Below are 17,893 nucleotides of genomic sequence, written 5' to 3'. Positions count from 1 at the left end.
GATCGGTCCATCCGATGAGAACGGTCTGATGGACCATTGTCGTCGGTTTAACCGATGAAGCTGACTGATGGTCAGTCGCGCCTACACACCATTGGTTAAAAAAACGATCGTGTCAGAACGCGGGTGACGTAAAACACGACGACGTGCTGAAAAAAAACGAAGTTCAATGCTTCCAAGCATGCGTCAACTTGATTCTGAGCAGGCGCGGATTTTTAACCAATGGCCTTCCTACTAACGATCGGTTTGTAACTATCAGTTAGGAATCGGTTAAATTTAAAACAAGATTGCTTTTTGTTAACCGGTGGATAAATACCGATGGCGCCCACACACGATCGCTTTGGACCGATGAAAACTTTCCATCAGACCGTTCTCATCGGTTTAACCGATCGTGTGTAGGGGAAAACATATACATTTTATTCTGCTGCTTGTTCTACTTACTACAGGCCAGATCCACAGACGAAGTACGCCGGCGTATCTACTGATATCTACTGATACGCCGGCGTACTTTCAAATTTCCCGCGTCGTATCTTTATTTTGAATCCTCAAACCAAGATACGACGGCATCTGGGTAAGATCCAACAGGCATACGGCTTCGTACGCCTTCGGATCTTAGATGCAATACTTTGGCGCCCGCTGGGTGGAGTTCTCGGTCGTTTTCCGCGTCGGGTATGCAAATTAGCGATTTACGACGATCACGAACGTACGTGCGTCCGTCGCATTTTCTACGTCGTCTCTAGTCGGCTTTTTCCGGCGTATAGTTAAAGCTGGTATTTTGTGGCGTATAGATAGACTTGCCATGTTAAGTATGGCCGTCGTTCCCGCGTCGAAATTTGATTTTTTTTAGATTTTTGCGTAAGTCGTCCGTGAATAGGGATGGACGTAACTCACGTCTAAGTTAAAAAAAATACGTCCTAGCGAAGTCATTTAGCGCAATGCACGGCTGGAAATTTCGGGACGACGCATGCGCAGTTCATTCGGCGCGGGGACGCGCTTCATTTAAATGAAACCCACCCTCAACCCACCCAATTTGAAATCCGCCGCCACAAATACACTATGCCGCCGTAACTTACGGCGCGAACTTGCTGAGGATTCGAATATACGCAGGTAAGGTACGGCGGTGTAGTGTATCTCTGATACGCTGCGCCTAACTAAATGTATGTGGATCTGGCCCTTCAACATTAAAATTAGATTTTTGGTAAAAAGCATGTTAAAGTTATTTTCATATATTTCATATATTTAATTTTCTCATAATGCAGCAGTAATTTAAAGTTCCTACTGATTTAAAATAAGATAAATATACCCTAAACCAGGGCTCGACAAATCCCGGTCGCCAGGTCGCCATGGCGACTAGAAATAGGGTCCTGGCGACTTGGCTTTTTTTTTGTGAGCTGGCGCCATCTGGTGGTAAACCGTTGGTATTACAAGTTATTACCACCAGATGTGTGAGCTGGCGCCATCTGGTGGTGGCCGTTGGTATTACAAGTTAAGCATTACAAGTTAAACAGCAATTCTAATGTCATTTTTCACTGCCATCTTCTTCCCTCTAATTAGAACCCCCAAACATTATATATATATTTTATCCTAACACCCTAGAGAATAAAATGGCGATTGTTGCAATACTTTCTGTCACGCCGTATTTTCGCAGCGATCTTACAAGCGCACTTTTTTGGGAAACAATTACACTTTTTTTAATTAAAAATAAGACAACAGTAAAGTTATCCCATTTTTTTTTATATTATGAAAGATAATGTTACGCCGAGTAAATTGATACCAACATGTCACGCTTCAAAATTGCGTCCGCTCGTGGAATGGCGACAAACTTTTACCCTTTAAAATCTCCATAGGCGACGTTTTAAAAAATTCTACAGGTTGCATGTTTTGAGTTACAGAGGAGGTCTAGGGCTAGAATTATTGCTCTCGCTCTACCAATCGCGGCGATACCTCACATGTGTGGTTTGAACGTTTACATATGCGGGGCGGTCGGGACAGGGTGCGTTTTCTGGCTCCTAACTCTTTTATCTGGCTCCTAGATTCCAAGCAAATTTGTCAAACCCTGCCCTAAACCACATAATTTTTTCCTTTCAATAGGTTTTTATTCAAAAGTTTAACAAAGTACAGACAGACCAAACCACATAACAGTAAAACCCTTAAAGTTAGCAATATATATATGTGCTGTATAATGTTTTTTTTCCAAGAAAAATGTAAAATAGAAACATGGAACGGGGAGATGAAACTGTTAACCACTAGCCGACCGCGCACCGCCGTTCTACGTCGGCTCGGCTGGGCGAGAGCACGTAGTATAACGTCCTCTCTCTCAGCCGCCACTAGGGGCGCGCCCCCGACTCCCGTGCCTGTGCCCGGCGGGCGCGATCACCGCCGGGCACACGCGATCGCTCGGTACAGAGCGGGGACCGGGAGCTGTGGGTGTAAACACACAGCTCCCGGTCCTGTCAGCAGGGGAAATGCTGATCTTCTGTTCATACAATGTATGAACAGAGGATCAGTGTTTCCCCTAGTGAGGCCACCCCCCCCCCACAGTAAGAACACGCCCAGCGACATACTTAACCCCTTCCCCGCCCCCTAGTGTTAACCCCTTCACTTCATTTTTATAGTAATCCAATGCATTTTTATAGCACTGATCGCTATAAAAATGCCAATGGTCCCAAAAATGTGTCAAAAGTGTCCGAAGTGTCCGCCATAATGTCGCAATACCGAAAAAAAATCGCTGATCGCCGCCATTACTAGTAAAAAAAAAATATAATAAAAATGACATAAAAATACCCCCTATTTTGTAAACGCTATAACTTTTGCGCAAACCAATCAATAAACGCTTATTGCGATTTTTTTTTACGAAAAATAGGTAGAAGAATACGTATCGGCCTAAACTGAGGAAAAAAAAGTTTTTTTATATATGTTTTTGGGGGATATTTATTACAGCAAAATGTAAAAAATATTCATTTTTTTCAGAATTGTCGCTCCTATTTTTGTTTATAGCGCAAAAAATAAAAATCGCAGAGGTGATCAAATACCACCAAAAGAAATCTCTATTTGTGGGAAAAAAAGGACGCCAATTTTGTTTGGGAGCCACGTCACACGACCGCGCAATTGTCTGTTAAAGCGATGCAGTCCGAATCGCAAAAGTACTCTGGTCTTTGGGCAGCAATATGGTCCGGGGGGTAAGTGCTTAAAAGAGGAAGTAAACCCTGGTGGAAACTTGTCCGCTGGAACCATGTCCGTCGGGACATGTCCGCTGGTTATGACATATAACCAGCGGCCCGAAATCCCGCGCAAGCGTCAAATTGATTCGACGCATGCGTGGAAGCATTGACCTTCCGTGTTAGGCCTCGTACACACGACCGAACATGTTGGTGAAACAGGGAGGCCCGGAACGGAAAAAAGACAAAGGAAAAAATAGTGAAGGGCCGGGCATGACAAGGTGAAAGGAGAGTCAACAAAAGGGTTAAGTTGGTAAGAATGGAAGGGGAGGATTCAGGAGTAAAGTGCTGGAGAGGGGGAGGAGCTGTATATAAGGTGGAGGCTGGGAACCTCCGGGAACAGTTGGTGAGGGAGACAGAAGGAAGCAGTTTTACATGCTGCTCCTCTGTCATGGCTGCCAGGGACATTTATCCTTCTTGCTATTCCAGCGTCGGCTCCGAGGGGGACTCTCTGGGGTAGGTTTCAGTTAGTTATACTGCAGGGTCCGGAGGAGGGGGGTCTATCTCGCAGGCCTCTGCCTCCGCTGCGTTTTACGCTTAGCCCTGTTTGGGACCGCTTCTGCCACGGCTATATGCAGGGGGGCACTCCACCCCCCCCCAGCAGAGCAAGCTCATTCATTCAAAAAAACGGGGGTATCGGCGGGGGCGGGGCTAGGCATCAGGGGGCGGAGCTACGCGGCGGGGGGGCGGAGCTATGCACCGTAATGGCGCCCGCCTTCCCCACGTGCAGGACAATTTTATTGCATGGCCCCTCACCTGTCCTGGCAAGATGGGGAGCAGTGGTGGGTGGGTGCAGCGGTTGGCTGTCGGGCCGTTTCCACGCAGCTGGGGGGGTGCCCCATGTAGCATGGCGGGGGATATGGGGGGGTTGTTAGCGCGGCCTACCTAGTGATTAGGGGCGGGTGGCAGGGTCACGCAAGAGACGGCGGTCTGCAGAGCTGCAGAGACCTATGGCCTCCAGGCCGGCTTGGCCTGGGGGGCTGCTTACACCGGGGATGGCGGAGGACTGCAAGCGTTGTCCTGTCAGGAGATCATCATGGCTCATCGGTTCGGCTGGGGGCAGGGTCACGCACGAGACGGCTGTCCACTGAGATGCAGGGATTCCACGAGTACTGATGCCGAGGCTACGGCTCCTGCGGCGCAGTCGGCACGAGGAGGCTTGTTCCAGCGGAAGAACGCCAGGCTCAGGCGCCATCGGTGGATGTAGAGGCGACAGCTGTGGGGGACATGAACGGTCAGCCCGGTACGTCTGTCTCTGTTACACACGTTTTCATTTTAAATGAGGCACTGTGTATCTTTATGAGGGGTGTGGGGGGTCCGCGGTGACAAGGGTAGCATTGTGTATGGAGTAACGATTAAGGGGGGCCCACACGGCTCTGGCGGATATCTGCACCGCTACGTCAGAAGTGGTGATGGTGAGTATGGCGGCAGGTGACGAAGGGGGGCTGTGGCATGTGTTGCGGATGCTTATAAGGGGGATGTGGGCGTTTGAGGCATTTGTTTTCAGGGACCGTTGGTGCACCGATAGCGGTACAGTGGGTGCGAGTTTGGCAAGGGTGAGTGGGTTAGAGGTTTCTCGTCACGAGTTCATTGGGTGGGGACAGCCCGATGTAACATGGATGAAGGATACAGTTTTATCCCGTGGACATTCGTGTTTTGGATGCCGGTGGTCGCTAGCATGCCCGGTGTCATAGGTGAGTACAACCGGAGCGTTGATTGACTTTGTTCTTTTATGCTATTCACTGGGGGGGGTGGTTCTGGTGGGATGGTAACGGACCTCTGACTTGGGATTCGCTGGTAGGTCTTCTACGCGGGGCTTCGAAGCAGTTTCTGCAGGGGGGGGGGGGGCATCCGCCCCTGGATTGCCAACAAGAGCGTGGTGGGGGTTGTGCAGGACATTTTGCCAGGGGGGCTGCTGTAGGTTTGGGGGGTTTGACAGGTTTCAGCACTGGGGTGATGGGCACACCCCCCCCCCCCCCGTCCAGCTGTTTCACAGGGAGGCGTGCTGGGGGGAGTTTGCTAGCAAGTGGTACCAATTCGGTGGGGGGGATTCTGCCTTTTTCCTAGGTAGGGATAAGTAGGGGGCGGCGGCGGCTATTATGCTGGGCTTCAGGGTTTGGGACAATGGATGGGTTCCTTGACTGTGGTTACGCTTATTGTGGGGATTTTAGGTCTGTTTCTACAGTATCCAGGGGTGGTTGCGGTCACGTTTGTACTGGACGTATCGCAGGGGGTGGGGGGCAGTACGGTTATGCAGTAAGGGATAACTCACGGCTGGGGGGTGGTACCTGATGAGGAATTCCTTTAACTTGCTCACCACCTCGCAATTTGTAATGGGGGGGTCTGTTATTGTTTTCATAGACACAGGGTTTGTACGGTGTCTTATGCTTCTGACATTGCTGGGGGGTGGGTTAGGCGGTATGTACACGGGGCGCACGTTTTGTCACTCGGACTGCTTTAAGCTGTCGGGGTACGTGGTAGGATGGGTTTAGGGCGTGGGGTCTGCCCTTTGGTCGCTCCATTACCTGCGCCATGTTACAAAGGTTGTTCAGGACGTGGCTGGCTGGGAGTCCGGCATCCCCTAGTTTTATTTCCCGGGGGGGGGGGGGGGCCCCCTTCCTATAAGGTGTGTACTATTGCTGTCATCGTTGGCGTGCATGGGGGGTAAGTTTTAGGGTCGGTTGCCTGCTGGCAAGCCTGGGGGGCCCATCTACGGTACTTGGTTTTCTAGCACCGTTGACATGGGGGGCTGGGAGGGCTACTGCTGAGAGCCATGGTAGAGAGTTTCGGGCATGGGATTATTGGGAATAGGGCGCAGCTTGTCGTGTGATGCAGGTTACGGGATTGGTGGGTAAGTCCATTTGCATGTTCAATTGATTTCATGGGTGGGGTCTTTATGCCGGTGGCTACCGGTGAGTTCTTTCCCCGATATGTCAGCATATTGCACAAGGAGCTTAGGGGGATTTTTGCCACTTGTCTGGGGATGTAAAATGGGCCATTGCCTGGGGTGGCTGGATCAGGGTGTAATGTTGTTTTAAAGTTCGTCACGTGGGCGGCAGGGTCTGCGTGTATGGGGCGTTCTGGCGAGGGTTAGGGGGTTCGGAATCTTTATCTGGTGACTGGATATAGGTACTGTGGGGATTGTTCCAGTGGTCCTGGCAATGGAGCTGGGGGAGGCCATGTTGGGACTTGAGGATTGGGGGGGGGGGGGTACTGTGACAACAAGGGGGTGGTTCAAGTTATAGAACCAGTTTTAGTGTCGTTACAGACGGTGGTATGGTTGCGGTGCCAGTTAGTTGGCATTGTTTACAGTTGGGTCAATTCTTTCCGCAGGCCGCGCAGCTCTGGGCTCTGAAGTCACGAGGGCGGATGCTCGGCCTAGTTTTAAAGGGACAAGTTTGGGGAGCTGGTGCAGTCGGTAGGGGGAAAAGTACCAGGAGATGGGAAAATCTAAGTATAGAGTGAGCTGTTTGTTGTCACACGGCTGGCAGGTGCTGAGATGGGGGGTCCGTGGCAAGGTTGTTGATGGTACATTACGAAAAGGGGGCATGGATGAATAGGGTCAGTGTCTGGGAGGCAAATAAAGACAAACATGAATTTGGGTAAACAAGCAATATACAGGTATCGCACGTGCAACTACTACAGACGTTGGGAGGCAGGCCTCTTTTCTTTTTTCAATTTTTGGGTAATTTGTTAAACCTTGGGGTCAGTATGTTGCATGGGTTTACGAGGTAATTTGTTTTACAGCTGTTTTGCATGTAGTTTTGGAGCATTTCGAGTGGGGTAGATGGATTTATCCAGGCGAGTGGAGAAGGGGGTTGCTGGCCCAAGATGTGTGTGGGCTTTGGGAGATCGGGTGGGGCTGCGTTAGTACAGGTTATATAAAAAAAAAAAAAAGGGGTGTGAGTGTTTCGGCGGCTTTTACAGCCCGGGCAAAGGGTATGGGGACTTTTCTGGGGTTTGTTTGGTTGAGAGTGGGCCGTTCTCTTGGCAAGGGGGGACAGGGCCTGGTTTGCACATTTTCTTCTTAGTGGCGGTTTTTCAGGGAGTACCTGCAAGCGAGGGGACAATGGGCCTCACACTCCTTCCGCATCATGGTGGCCACAGGGGCGGCAGGTGTGGTTAGGATGAGGTGGCGGTTGAACGAGTTCTTGGGTGGTGGGAATACAGGATATTTTTGTTTCCGGGGGACCACACTGGTTAACAGATCGAGTTTATGTGCACTGCGGGGAAAAGGGGTGTCTCCGAGCTGGAGTCGGCTGGAGGCCGGGTATGGTAATGGTACCGCAGTGTAACGGTGAAAAGAAAGACTAAGTGGGGGTTGCTGTCAGAGACCAATTGGACGGGTGTTAATAAAAGTTGTTTGGTTAAAAATGTTAATGAATAATGTTTTGGATTATTTGGAATTATTTAATTTTATTTAAATATTTAATTATACATCAGACAGGAGGCTCATATCTTATGCATTAATCCTTCTTTATTAATGCTCACAGCAGAAGTGTAAAACCTTTAACGAATGTAATAAAAGAAAAAACTGGTAGAACCACACCTCCCAGCAGTCCCATGGCCTAAACCACTCCCATTCTAGTCTCTATAAATGGACTGCTCTCACTAGAATCTTCCTCTTTCTTTCTGCTCACGGCGGAGCATAGATAAGTATACACGGATTATTAGATATTGATATTATTTTTATATATATTATATATATTTCTATGTCTTTTGTGGTGCGATTTGAAGAAAATCCCATATCTCCTTGATACCTAAGCTTTTTTCCAAGCTCTTTTTACCTTTAGTGTACTGTACCTTACACCTCTTTATCCTTAGCACTTTTCTGTGCCTCTCTATATTTTTCCTTACCCTCCGTTCCGCTGACACCGCTGATATTGTCAGATCTGTCAGCGATCTACGCACCCCTCCCTCCCTCTTCCTTCTCCTATGCGGCGCGCCATCTTGGGCAATCTCCCCCTTCTCTCCCCTCCATAGGACGAACGCGCGTCGCCAAGTAGGCGGAGCCTCCCCTCGCTCTACTCCTGCAGAGCCGCCCCCCGCCGTCCTATCGCTTCGCGCGCTGGACCCGGGAGACATGCTCTCTCACACCTTCCAACCAATAGACGCCTGGGGGCCGTAGTCTCGCGAGACTTCGCCCCCAGAGCGCACTCGCTCACAGGCTCTCCTCCCGTCGCGTGCCAGTCGGCGCTGGTGACCGGAGGGAGAGCCTGGTATAGTCTGTTCACCGCATTTTCTCCTGGGAATTTAATTCCCATCCTTACCCTGTGCCCACATTCTACTACCCCCAAAATTCTCACAGAACCTTTAGGTGCTGCCTGCCATATATATATATTATTTTCAGATATCTGCAAAACTTCTGTGCACTATTAACCCTTGCACCGCTGCCTCTCTCTTTCATTACTATGACTGAAGAGGGCTCCCCCTCCCCCACAGGGCAGGAATTGGTCCTAGAAACCTACTCACCTTCTCAGTACTTCCCAATTACAGGACCTTATTAACCAGTCTGTCCAAGCAGCACTAGCAGTAACTGCCGCTTCTGGAGCTTCCCAATCCAACTATCCCCCTGTGCCCGTACCACTCGGCACAGAACCCGGCCACAAAGAAGGGAAAATCCTCCTTTAAAAGGAAGAACGTGGTAACGGTTTATGGACTCCCCGGCAGGGGAAGCTAACAAATATGCTGCGAGCAGATCCTTCCACGGACTGCCACCCCACGCATCCTACAGACCCTTTTCAACCTCTGAGCCTCAGAGAGTCAACAAAAAAGGCATGGTTCCGCTAAGAGAGCCAAACCAGACTCTTACATCATAGAGTCTGTGACGACGATTCATCCGCCGAGTCGGATAAATCAGAGGTCTCAGGGTCTGATTGGTATGAGGAAGAGGATGCGGGGGCTTCGGCAATCCTCCCGGATGCCAACCCTGACAACCAGGGCAAAGACGTATTAGACGCCATGGGGGAACCCCTTTTCAACCCTGACACAATCTCACATCCCGCTCGGGGGGACTGGTCTCCCCTGCCCCATGTGTCCCAATATGTAGAGCTCTGGGCACGGAGACCATTGGATAAATCCAATCGCAACAAACTTAGAGCGGAGTGCCCCGCCCGCATATCCCTATGAAAGCGGTTGTCCACACCTACAGTGGACCCTATACTAATGAAATACCTGCTTAAAACAGGAAAGATGCCTAAGAAAGGGATCGATCGGTCCTTCAATAATATCCAGGATCGTATCCTGGACCTGTTCGGGCCTCTGACAAAAATTCTGAATCTGGCGGAACAATCCGCAACAACTGGCCAAGGGGTTGACCTAACTCAACTGCGCGGTTGGGCCCAGAGAGCCATATGCCTTACGGGCAACGCCAACACCGCCTGTTCAGTCGAGCGCAGACGCTCAATTCTCATGCGCCTCGACCCGCAACTAGCCCATTTAGCAGAGTCCGAGCCAGGCCCCTCAGCAGAGGGCATGCTTTTTGGCGAGTCCTTAATAAAGGACATTAATAAATTTGTTGGCATGTTCAACAGCCTGGCAAGGCACAAACATCCCTGAAGAAAACCAACAATGCCAGAGTTTTTTCCCGGGCCGGCAGAAACAGGGGCCGTTCTGCCGGCCGATACAACACGGGCAGGACCCTTTCAGAGGTCTTCTGCCCAAACCACACTATAACCAGGCTACCGCCCACTATACCACCACCGCGCAACCGGCACCATTCTTCCCCCCCCGTGGAAGACCCCTGGAGAGGACGCGGCCAAAGAGGATACCCTCGTTCACGCCCGTATTCCGGTGAGTACCACTCTCATTCCCTTTCCCCTCATACCGGTGGGAGGCCGCCTAATGTTTTTTACGCACGCCTGGTCTGCGATTACGGCAGATCCCTGGGTTCTGAACACGGTAACGGGTTTCCAAATAGACCTGGTTTCCCCACCGACTCTGGGGATAATACCACCCCCTATCCATTTTTCAGAACAAAAATGTGACCCTTATAGACACCGAACTTCGGGAATTGTTAGCCAAAACATGCGGTCACCGAAGTCGTCACCCCATCCCCGGGCTTCCTCAGCAACCTCTTCCTGGTCAAGAAGAAGGGGGGGGGGTTATCGCCCGGTCATAAATCTCCGGGACTTGAACCAACATGTCGCCTATCGGCATTTCAAGATGGAAGCATTCACTGCCTCCGGGACCTACTCACCCCAGGGGACTGGTTAGTGAAGGTAGACCTAAAGGACGCCTACCTCACGGTTCCCATGCATCCAGAGTCTCAACACCTCCTCCGCTTCAGATGGTGGGGTCGCATCTGGCAATTTACGTGCCTACCGTTCGGCCCTGTCCTCAGCCCCGTGGTGCTTTACCAAGCTCCTGAAACCGGTCGTGGCAGCGCTGAGGAGCAGGGGAGTTCGTCTGATCATTTACCTGGACGATCTCCTCATAATGACTTACTCCAGGAATCTGGCGTATCGTCACATGAACTGGACCATCGACCTGTTACAAAGCCTGGGCTTCGTAATCAACCGAGAAAAATCGGTTCTCGTCCCTGCACAGGAGATGGAATTTCTGGGTTTCTCAATAGACACCCAACTCGCTATCCTGCGACTTCCCCAGCGAGAAATTGGCTCTAATCCGAAAAGAGATCAGGGCGGTTCTGCGCAAGGGTTTCCTATCCCTACGCATTCTAGCACGCATAGTCGGCCTACTAGCTGCATCCATCCAGGCCATCTTCCCGGCTCCCTTACATTACAGGGCCCCTCCAGAGGTTAAAAATCTTACACCTGCGACGGGGTCTCCGCTACGCGGACGAAGTGTCCATATCCCCAGAAGCTCAGGTCGAGTTACGCTGGTGGCTCCGCCACGCCACCGAGTGGAACGGCCGGACAATTTTCAATGCACAACCAGATGTTGTCATCGAGTCGGACGCGAGCCGACATGGCTGGGGCGGCCCGCTTGGGGCTACTGTCCACAGGAGGGATCTGGTCCAGGGAGGAATCCCTGTTACATATCAACGCTTTGGAACTCCTCAGCGGCTCTCTTCGCCATTCAGAGTTTCCTGGCAACACGGACCAACTGTTGCGTATTATTACGCATGGACAATATTTCAGCGGTTCAATACATCAACCGCCTGGGAGGTTCCAGATCCAAGATTCTAGCGGACATCTCCGCGGAGATCTGGCATTTCTGTCTGTCTCGAGACATCTCTCTGCTAGCAGAATACATCCCGGGGGTCTCCAACACAGTAGCAGACTGGAACTCTCGATATCTGGTAGACTCCAGCGACTGGGGCTTGGACCGTTCGGTTTTCACCCAGATAAATTTACTTTGGGGACCTTTGGGCATAGACCTTTTCGCCTCTCGCCTCAACCACCAACTGCCCCACTTCTTCAGTTGGAGACCGGACCCAGGGTCCTCGGCAGTGGACGCTTTCCGCCACTCCTGGACAGGGGGCACACATTATGCGTTTCCCCCGTTCTCAATGATCCCCAGGGTCCTTCGGCAAGTCGCCAATCAGGGAGCAACGGTGGTTCTGATCACACCGTGGTGGCCAGCTCAACCTTGGTTCCCTCTGCTGCTGGACTCGATCAATCGACCACCCCAGAGTCCTTCCCCAGTTCCCTCGTATCCTGTTACACCCGACCAAGGGCATTCACCCCTTAGTGGAAGAAGGCAGTCTGATGCTCCTAGCATGGCTGGTCTCTGGATGCCAGACCCGGGTGACAGCCTTTCAAGCTCGCTAGAGACCTCCTCACCATGGCCTGGGCCCCGGGGACTCGGTCGGCATACCGATCAGCCCTGGCTACTTTGGGTACGTTGGAGTGACCAACGGCAAGCTGATCCCTTGCACGCCCCTGTAACCATCATTGCGAACTACTTGGCGGAGTCTTTCTCCTCTGGCAAGGCTTACAGTTCCATCAATGTTTACAGGTCGGCCATATCGGCCTATCACTATCCAGTGGATTCCAGGCCTGTCGGCAAACACCCCCTGATCTGCAGACTCCTGCGAGGTATCAGGTTCAAACGACCCCGCGGCCTAAGTATCAGTCCCACTTGGGACGTTTCCAGGGTCCTTGCCATGCCTCTCGAGCTGGGAAGACAACGAGTCGTCTGTCTCTTAAGATTGCTGTCATTCAAACTTACTATCCGGCTTTGTCTGATTTCTATAAAGCGCGTTTCCGACGTTAGAGCCTTGGACATCTCTAGGCGACAATTTTCACCTCAAGGCGTCAAGTTCACGATAGTCCGCAGGACGAAGACCGGCCCTGCATTCGGTTTTTTATCCCTTTTTCCCTACACACCCACGACTCTGTGTGGTTAGATGCCCTACAAGCATACGAAGCTAGCACGTGGATCTACGTAGTCCGGACTCCTCCCAACTATTAGTTTCTTACATCAGACCTCATCATCCGGTCACAACCGCCACTCTAGCGCGCTGGGTTAGGTCCACCATGGCGTTGGCAGGTATAGACATCACGCTGTTTGGAGCACACTCGGCCAGAGGGGCCATGGCTACCAAGGTGATGGCGACCGGAGGCTCACTCTCTGAGCTATTAATGGCGGCTGATTGGTCTTCTGAATCAGTCTTCCGTTTTTTCTATTTCAGACCGGAGGATCATGTTGCCATGTCTGTTTTATGATGTTTGATTGCTATGTGATGTTTTGACCTTTTCTTGGTATATACATTTATGCTGTGTTAGCTTTGAACTTGCATAAGATATGAGCCTCCTGTCTGATGTATAATTCGAGATTTTCCTAGCTTGTGACGAAAATATTGATTATATGAAGACAGGAGGCGAGTATCTTCCCTCCCTTCCCTACCCTTTCATGTTTTGGGTCTTCTATTTCAGGCTACTGATTTTTCGTTTACCTGGAGTCGTTCGTTCGGTTGACCTATGGTTAGGGTGATGTTCCCCTGTTCGGTTCAATCAACAAGTGCTGTGGGTCGACAGTCGGGGCCTACGACATTCCTCCTTTGAAAGTCTTCGGTTACAAATCGTGGGCCGGCTGGCCGAAGAGTCGGTAATCGGAGATTAGGAAACGACACCTCGTACTCACGCAAAGAAAAGAGGAAGATTCTAGTGAGAGCAGTCCATTTTATAGAGACTAGAATGGGAGTGGTTTAGGCCATGGGGACTGCTGGGAGGTGTGGTTTCTACCAGTTTTTTCTTTTATTACTTCGTTAAAGGTTTTACACTTCTGCTGTGAGCATTAATAAAGAAGGATTAATGCATAAGATACTCGCCTCCTGTCTTCATATAATCAATATTTTCCGTCACAAGCTAGGAAAATCTCGAATTTTGAGTTTAAAATAAAATAGGCTGTTGTGGCCATTTTACTAGTTAACAGATCAAGTTTTGGTGGGTGGTTAGTTCTACTGCAGTTATGTTATGGGTATTGTGTTGGTACTGGTGCTTTCCCTAATTGTTTGTCTGTTTGTTTTGGGGGGGGGGGGCTAGAGTACCGAGGCTAGACCTTTAATAGTCAGTTGGGGCATCCCTCAGGTGGGTGGTGGGTAATTGGTGGCTAGACATTACAGAGATGGTGTGTTGTAGGATGAGGTGAGGATTATTAGGACCTTGAAGTGAACGAAGTGGTGGGTGGATTTGTTTCACGTATGGGGGTTGGGTTATCAGACAGACAGAGTTGGAGTTTAATGTGGAATTGTACCTGCGGCTTTATAGAGTAACTCTAGGTTGGGGATTAGAGCCAGGGGCGCTGGGTCTCCTGGATGAGAGTCAGCGGGCCCTGCGGGTGTGGAGGGGCCCTTAAGGGTAAGGTGTTATCCTTTCGGGCTGTGGCGGTGTCTTTGGTCTTTGATGGTGGCAGAAAACAGATGTGATGGAAGTGGGGGTGGGCTCATCCGTGGTATGGGCCCCCTCTGGGGTATTCCAGTGGAACGGTGTCTGCTGGAATACGGTATTGGTTGCACTGCGGAAAAGGGGTTGTCTCTGAGCTGGGTCGGCTGGAGGCCTGGTATGGTTAAAAGGTCCCGCAGTGTGGTGGTGAAAATGTGAAGTTCATGGTGCCGTCAAAGACCAACAGGCTGTGTGTTTAAAAGTGTTGTTACAAAGGTTATTTGGAAATTATTAAAATATTTGGGTTAATAATAAAAGGCTGTTCTGGCCATTTATACTCCAAACTCTTGTCTGGTCTCATCATTGAATGGGGGTATGGTAATGTGAGTGTGGGGTTCAAGGGGTGGTAAGAAATTGGAGATGGCTTGACTACATTGGTCATGGTCCGCGGACCAGTTTCCGCGGACATGTTCGGTCATCTGTACGGCCGAGCGGACAGGTTTCCAGTGGACAAATGTTTCTTAGCATGCTAAGAAAAATGTCCGCTGGAAGCCTGTCCGTCGGACATGTTCGGTCGTCTGTACGACTCACCGGACATGTCCGCTCGGCCAAAAGCCCTCGCATGTGTCAAAGCGATTTGACGCATGCGTGGAAGCATTGACCTTCCAGGGTCGCGCACGTCGCTGCGTCATCGTCGCGGCCACGTCACCACATATCCTGTCCGCGGGAAATTTGGTCTGATGCTGTGTACAGCCATCAGACCAAATGATCCCAGCGGACATGTCCGATGAAAACGGTCCGGACCGCTTTCATCGGACAGGTCCCGTCGTGTGTACAAGGCCTCAGAGAACGTCGGTGCCGTCTACGTCACCGCGTTCTCTGTCCGCGGGGATTTTGGTCTGATGGTGTGTACACACATCAGACCAAAACCTCCCAGCAGACATGTCCGATGATGTCTGCTCGTCTGTACGAGGCCTTAGGGGCTCCACAAACTCTATTGTTTTCACAGCCAGTGTTGGAAGGGCCTTAGATTTTCTGAAATCGCCCTGTGCTTTAGGGCCAGTAGAGATGGGCTTTGTTTATGTCAGACAGGTTTTGCATTCCCATATAAGTGTATGAAAGGGCAGAACCTACTTGAAGCAGGTCAAATGCAGGTCAGAATGAGGTCTACTTAAAGGAGTTGTAAAGGAAAACATTTTTTTTGCTGAAATGACTGTTTACAGGGTATAGAGACATAATATTTATCGGGCTATATAACGCGCCCCGGCGTATAGTGCGCACCCTCAAATTTGAAGGAAGATCCCTGCAAAAAAAATACTTAGTTTGGATGCCCTCGTCAGTGTCTTGCCCGTCGTCCATCGCGTCCTGCCCATCGTCCAGCGCGTCCTGCCATGTCCGGGTCCGGTCCGGCGTCCTTCTGCAGCCATCCCTGCTCGATCCCCGCTTCCCGCGCTGTGTTCGAAACCACTGCGCCGACATATACCGAGCGGATTACACTCGGGTATAGTCGGGCGGGCTCGGCTCCTCTCGCGTAAACGACGTACAGGACGCACACGACGTGACCGCGAGAGGAGCTGAGCCTGCTCGACTATACCCGAGTTGTACATAGTGTACTCGGTATAAGCGGGTATTGGCGTATATCGCGCACCCACGATTTTGCCCAGGGCAAAAAATTGCGTGGTATACGCCGATAAATACGGTAGTTAAAAATAGATAAAAGTCAATCGTATAATGTACCTGTAGTTTCTAGTTTCGTTTTTGCATGTTATTTCCTGCCTCTGTGCTATACAGAGCCATAGAGCAGTGATGGTTTGGAAAACGAAAGCTAGAAACTAGACACACAGTAATCACCTCCTGGATTAGTGACCACAGAGAGAAAGCTCCCAGTACTGTGGTCATCAGGAAACAGACAACCAGGAAGTGTGGAGATCAGAGAAGAATTACAGCAACTTGAAACTCACTACCAACAATGAGGACATGAAAAACAGCACTGCATTAAGGTAAAGGAAGCTATTAAAGGAGTTCTCTGACCTAAAACTTTTAACCCCCGCTGTGCCCGGGCTGTAAAAACTATACAAAAATAAACTTTCACTTACCTGCCTACGATCCCCCGTTGTTCCGATATCGCCGTCCCGGTCTCTTCCGCTTCCTGTGTGTCGGTGACTCATAGTGCGCTCAGCTATCAGCGGGCCGCAGCAATGTCCCGTCGCGGCCGCTGATAGGCTGAGCGCACTGTGAGTCACCGACACACAGGGAAGCGGAAGAGACGGGACCAGAGAAATGGGACGGTGATATCGAAACAACGGGGGATCGTAGGCAGGTAAGTGAAAGTTTATTTTGTATAGTTTTACAGCCCGGGCACAGCGGAGGGTTAAAGTTTTTGGTCAGAACTCCTTTAAGATAAAAAAAAATCATTTACAAACCCTTTAAGGTACAATACACCTGTCAATGAATTCTGAATGATCTCAGAAGAAAGTCAAATGAATGTTAAACTGACTGCCAGTATTGTCAGGTTATACATACAGGGGTGTTCCTGTCATTCCCCATCCATTACCTTCCTTCTATCCTACCCTCCCTACTCCCTTATACTGTGGATTTATTCTTGTACCTTTTCATACCTGGTTGAAATTCAAGTTATTGATGGGAACTGTCCTGTACCTGGTCCCCTCGCGGCTCACGGTTATGTTTTCCTATCTTCTGATAATGAATATGATCCTTTTTTTTGTCAGAATATTTACCTGAGAACATTTTATTGCAAACCTTTTATTTATTTGACAATGGTCTATTTTATTTTTGTTTGTTCTTCTTTACAGCCATATGCTTTTGCTATAATGACATTGACAACCTATGAATAGGCAATTGCTTATGTGATATACTTGTTACTTATAAGATCTTTTTCAATAAAAATATTTAAATATAAACTGATGTCATCAACACAGGTCAGTTTAGGTACATATAGGTAGATTCAGTAAGAGTTGGGCCGGCTTATCAGTAGATAAGCCGACCTAACTCAGAATCTGCGCCGACCTATGTTTAAGTGTATGCTCAAACAGAGAAACGCTTAAACATATCCAAGATACGACGGCTTGCGCCGTCCTATCTTAGATTGCAATATTTTGGATGGCCGCTAGGTGGCGCTTCCATTGCGGTCGGCATAGAATATGTAAATGAGTAGATACGCCGATTCACGAACGTACGCCCGGCCGACGCAGTACTTTTACGCCGTTTACGTAAGAGATAGGCCGCATAAAGTTAGAGCTAGGCCCTATTGGAATAGTAATGTCAAGTATGGCCGCCGTTCCCACATCGAAATTCATTTTTTTTTACGTCGTTTGCGCAAGTTGTCCGTGAATCGGGATTTACGTCGTTTACGTCCACGTCAAAATCAATAGGCCCGTGCGGCGTACTTAGCCGCAATGCACACTGGGAAATGTAGGCGCCTGGCGCTGCGCAGTTCGCAAAAAAACGGAAGGTCAAGCCCATTAACATACAACTCGCCCCCCTCAAACACATTTGAATTAGGCGCCCTTACGCCCGCGATTTAGGCTAGGCCGACGTAACTTGGCAGGTAAGTACATTGTGAATCATGTACTTGCCTAGCTAACTTGCGGCGGCGTAGCTTAAATGCCTTAAGCTACGCCGCCGCAAAGTTAGGCATAGGTACCTGAATCTACCTAAAAATTGTGCATAGCAGAGTTACCCTTTAAATCTTTTATTTTTTTATAGAGATAAATAGCAAACTATTGACTATTGCTCACAATAGAAAAATGTTATGTGTTTTTTGTTCAGTTTCCTAAGAGCCAGTCAGAGGAAGCCACCAAGGTTGCCATTGAGGTTGGGTATCGCCATATCGATAACGCCTATATTTTGGAAATGAAGGTGGAAGTT

At 49.8% G+C, this 17,893-nt stretch overlaps 1 protein-coding gene across 1 annotated transcript in view; it reads left to right on the top strand.

Moving 5' to 3' along the window:
* Positions 1-17,893, top strand: part of LOC120921832 (aldo-keto reductase family 1 member C3-like) — a 41,775-nt gene that overhangs the window by 2,423 nt on the left and 21,459 nt on the right. Inside the window, 1 exon segment of the mRNA XM_040334321.1 lies at positions 17,795-17,893. Within this exon segment, the coding sequence (XP_040190255.1) occupies positions 17,795-17,893 (99 nt within the window).

The sequence above is a fragment of the Rana temporaria genome (assembly GCF_905171775.1).
Source record: "Rana temporaria chromosome 4 unlocalized genomic scaffold, aRanTem1.1 chr4y, whole genome shotgun sequence".
NCBI classification, from domain to species: Eukaryota; Metazoa; Chordata; class Amphibia; order Anura; family Ranidae; genus Rana; species Rana temporaria.
Note: the sequence above shows the minus strand (reverse complement) of the source record. Positions and strands in the feature narration are given on the sequence as shown.